Here is a 4,849-nt window from a genome sequence, read left to right on the forward strand (position 1 = left end):
ATCTCATAAGGGTGTAGAGAAACTATATTGGCTAAGAGGAGTTTTTTTAATCCTTGCTCAGCTAAAAAGAGGAGAAGGGAAAACTAATTTGGTTTTGAACCACTTTTGGAGGGAAAAAGCAAGAGGAAAGCAGGTTGTTTTTGGGAAGGATGAACGAATTCATACACGGGGGACAATAACACTCAGAGCGACAGGAGAAAGAGTTTTTTTACTGATTTCTTGTTTCTATTTTCATGAAGAGATGGATCGTTTGATCAAAATAAATCACTCTCTGCCTTCAAACATCATCGAAAGAAATCATGCTGACTCGGAAGAGCAAAAAGACTGAGAAGACGACTGGGGGAGGATTGCCGATCTCTACACACGACTTCTATTCCATATTGGAGGATGTCTACTAGGTGATTGATGCATCACCTTCCCTGACAGCGACTCTAGCTTTTTTTTTTTCCTCATGAATCTCAACTTGCACTTGATTGGAGTGTGGAACTCCGAAGGATTGGCTCTTCTCAGACATAGAACCTCAAGAAGACGCAGTACCGCAACTGATTTTTTTGGACATCCTTTTCATGGGATTCATTGACAAAAGCTCGCTTTGATAATCCAGCTCTTGAGCCAGATGCACTAGGTGGTCATTGCTTCTTATACGTTACATTTCAGCCCAGGGATTCTTTTACCGTCTGAGATAGGTAGATGAAAGGTCCTGCAGAAGGAGAAGATCGATCTACAGCAGTAATAACCACGGTTAAGCTCGTAGGAGTGTGCCTTCCTCGACATGGCGAAGGAGGAGGAGAGACTAGCAGGAAGAGTGATTGCCGCACAATTGGAGGAACTCCATTTTCCCAAGAACTGCAGCGCCTGGCGATTAGTGTAAGGTAAAGAGGCTAGCAATGTTTTGCCGGATGTTTTGTTGGTTGCATGATGCAGCAAGACATATTGCCCGTACTGCAAGCGTGTAAAGGACCTTTTGGCATCCCTCGTTGCAAAGACCAAGGTTGTTGAGCTTGATCAGGAAAGTGATTGGGCTGACATACAGGCTGCTCTAGCTGAATGGATTCACCAGAGAACAGTTCCCAACGTGTTTATTGGTGGAAAGCATATTGGCGGCTGTGATGACACAGCGGCCCTGCATTCTCAGAACAAGCTTGTTCCCCTCTTGAAAGAGGCACATGCCTTATGAATTTCTACTTTGTGTGACAATCTGGACCTACCATTGTGTCCTCTCCAGATAATTCCAAAATGCAGAATCTACGACAACAGCAGGTCCTTACAATTGTACCTAACGCCTAAGCTACTAACTCTCTCCTTCAACAGGGGTATTTTCATCAACAGGTTCAGCATCCACAACTAGTTGAGTATCTTCAGGTGTTGCCTCAGCAGCATCATTTTCTGAATCAGCAATATCAGCTGCATCAGATCTAAATGTCAATATGCCCTCTGCCAGAACTCATCACTTTTCCTCAGAACTGGATTATTAGTTAATGCCATTATTATGTTTAATGTAACTGAGATCATACATCGGAATGCAAAACAGTTTATGAGATACTTCAGCTTTTTCTAAACATGGACCGCATGTAACTCTCTTGACAAGAAATATAGTGAACTTTGGCATCAAATATTTGAGTTCTTCCTGTTAGCCTCTATCTTGAACCCCGTGTTCTGCAGCCCTTGCGTGAACTCTACGACAACGTAGTTGCACAATCATGCACCTTATTTCAACTTACTTTACCATCTCCAGTCTCTTACCCTTGATCACGAGGCACCCTTTGACCACATTGAGAACTTCATTTTTTTATAACAATAACCTCACTTAGCAATTTAGGCCACATTAGGCACTCATGAATCACTCTAGGTAGCATTAGCACATGATTATATAATACTTAGACACTATACCACCATCACACTCTACTACTTAGTGCTCATAGCATAGTGATGTGGATGGTTTTGGGAATGGGAATAGGAATGGGGATGTGGGCTCTTATAAGTGGATGGGATTGGGATGTGGGTTGGTTTGAGGATAAGCTAGGTCTAGGATGGCAAGCTATAAAATGGCCATCCCATGTCATTATGGCTCATAGCATTTTACTAAAAGAACACCTTATCCACTCGATTACTTAGACATATTGAAGTAGATGATTACCTTATGCACTTAGGTAATATATAAGGCCAAATTTGCACGATTCTTGGACAAGAGTGCAAATACTTTCACACATTGTAGATGCATTTGTACACACACATTCAAGTACCTTAGGATAAGAACTAGGGTACAAGGTCTTTGGGGCAATTTGTACAGGTGTGAGAGTAAGATGCAATACATTAGTCCACATGTACATATCGTGTGTGGAGAAATTGAAGTGCAAGTGTGAACACACAAGTACATTTGTATAGAACATCTAGTATGCATTGTGTAGAACATACTTTTATTTTATTTGAGTTCTTCTTCAAGCTTCTATGTGGTTCTTTGAATATGAATTAGCTCTCTTATAGATTAGGAACCCTTCACATTAGCAAATCTTATAGGAAAAATGATAGCATGCAATCTATTGATTTTAGTGGGGATTAGAAGAATAAGGATATGTAGCACATGAAAGATAGTGTGGAAGAAGAGGTTTTAGTAATGGCTAGTAGGGGTTTGCATGTTTTCCACCTAATTAGCTATGAAGTCAAAGAAGCTTTGTAAGACCTCCATTGAGGCAGCATGATGCATATAGATATCATCAAGATAAGGTTTCTTAAAAAGGACATCTGTGTTGCTGTTGCCTAGCTCTATGTGTATATAGATACTTGCATTATGAAAGCTTGTATCAAAGAAGGGAAAAAAGATACATACCAAGGTACACAAGATGGGGCTTATTTAGTCACTTTTGGTTGCATCTTCAAGGCATGTGGATGCATAGAAGTGGCATAGAAGGGCTAAGAAATACACATGATATAGTAGTCGTGGCATTGTATTGGTAGATATGTGCATTGAACTTAGCTTGCTTGCAAAAGCACAAGAAGTGTTTAATAAGCTGCCAACTCGAAATTTAGTTAGCTTACTAACCAATCCGATGAAAGCCAAAGTTGGAGGCTTTGATCATATATTACACGACTCTTTACATATTGGAGGGATTTCGGAGCACTAATTAATGGTGCTATGTTACCATCATCGATCTAGACAAGGTGGCTCAAAAAGATCACTCGTTGTGGAGGTTGGGGCATAAACATGAGTCAACACTTGGTCACTCAATTCTCACCAATTGTTGAACTCCATTGCTAGCCCCTTTTTCTCTATACATGCTTTTTCAGCAATACATCTATAATATTTTTACTTGACAAATGTCACAGAGCATATCAGGCTCTAATACCATGAAGAAACTGTAAGCAAGAAGGGAATAGAGATAGCTCTAATACCTCACTTGACTATAGAATAGAGGGGTTAACATCCACCACTCTAAAGGTATTCTTGTGATTCAAAAATTCATGCCATCTTGGTCTTTCATCTCTTGCACTCAAGCTCTAACATACTCGTTCAAGAAATGGTTGCTTGCTAACTACAATTACTTTATCCACATCTACCACCACAATCTATTCAAAAGGAAAACCCTTTGTTGGCATGAATGATAATGACAATTCACAGATAAGGCAAACATAGACTCATGATTTACAACTTCAACAATTATGCAATCTCTCTTTTCCATTGAGTCCAAGAGATCCAAAGTATGGAAATAAAAGCCCAAATTAAGTTCCAAGTGGCAATCAAATATAAACAATATAACTAGCATGTATTTCTAATATACATATCAAAGCATGTATTGAAGGGTCAAGCATGGACCATAAGCATAATGACTATCACAAAGCATGCCACTATAGACCAATTTCAATCAAATACCAACCAAGATAGAGCTTGATCAAAGCTCAAGAGGCATTCTAGAGCAATACAAGACATTTGGAAACCTCTGTTTACATCGGTGTAGTCATATGAATCACCCGAGAAGCAGCACTGACACATAGATAGAGCATACACACTGACCAAATAGGCTTCAGCCCTAGTTATTACAATAATAAAGTCAAAAATAAGTAAACCATTCCTCAAGTCAAGCGTGGTGCTTCTCTTCTATACAATAGTCTTAATTAGCTCGATGTTGCATGGGATTCGTGGCACAAAACTCAACCCACTCTTATAGAATTAATGATGAGAAATTCGAAGAGGGCAAGGAGCTCATAGCTCGACTCAGAAGCCACTTCATGGAATTTGATGAAAATCTTCAAAAGTAGGTGAGAATCTTACAGCTCAACTCATGCCAATCTTCATAAACCACTTGCAACGGATACTTGAATGTAGGCGAGGGGCTTGGAGCTTGAACCTCAATCCTTCACTCCTAAATGCGATGGCAAACTTTGAAGAAGGCAAGGGATACAAGCTCCACCTCAAGCCTACACTCTTGAATTTGAAGTGAGATCTTCAAGGAGGTGAGGGATTCAAGCTCAACCTCTAGGCTCTCTCCCTTGAATTGATGGCTCTAAGGCTCTCATTGTGTCCCCATTATATAGTTTTTCTTCTTCCATCTTCACACGTTGTGCTTTTAGCTTTTTTATAAAATCCTAAGGCTTTTCAAACCTTAGCTTTTTTTAAAGGATAAAACATAAATGTTTAAACCTATAATCAAATAGCTTTCGGCATCCTTCTTATCAATTCCGTCATCACAACGTTCTAAATGCCGTCATAGTTGTGCCAAAATTTTAATCTCCAAACAGATATATCACCATCCTTTATTTGAGGAAGTTGTTGTCTCGTCCACATCACTAATGCACACATCAGATTGGTTGATGCAATTAGAGGCAAGTGAGTATATGGCTTGGAATGCTTGGA

At 39.7% G+C, this 4,849-nt stretch overlaps 1 protein-coding gene across 1 annotated transcript; it reads left to right on the top strand.

Annotated features, from left to right (window-relative positions):
- Nucleotides 1-690: 690 nt before the first annotated feature.
- On the top strand, nt 691-1,177 carry LOC148039958 (glutaredoxin-like). The gene is made up of 2 exons (XM_087662720.1): nt 691-872; nt 925-1,177. Exons 1-2 carry the CDS (start codon nt 691-693, stop codon nt 1,175-1,177), a joined length of 435 nt encoding a protein of 144 aa, XP_087518846.1.
- The last annotated feature ends 3,672 nt before the right edge of the window (nt 1,178-4,849 follow it).

This window comes from Lygodium microphyllum, chromosome 2 (assembly GCF_053477565.2).
Source record: "Lygodium microphyllum isolate KBCC chromosome 2, Lygodium_microphyllum_v1.1.10, whole genome shotgun sequence".
Classification (NCBI taxonomy): domain Eukaryota; kingdom Viridiplantae; phylum Streptophyta; class Polypodiopsida; order Schizaeales; family Lygodiaceae; genus Lygodium; species Lygodium microphyllum.

What these genes read in the sequence shown, in the direction of transcription:
- LOC148039958 (XM_087662720.1), top strand. Translation starts at nt 691, where the DNA reads ATGAAAGGTCCTGCAGAAGGAGAAGATCGATCTACAGCAGTAATAACC. An exon ending in CGCCTGGCGATTAGTGTAAG is followed by an intron (nt 873 to 924) that starts GTAAAGAGGCTA and finishes TGCATGATGCAG; the next exon opens with CAAGACATATTGCCCGTACT.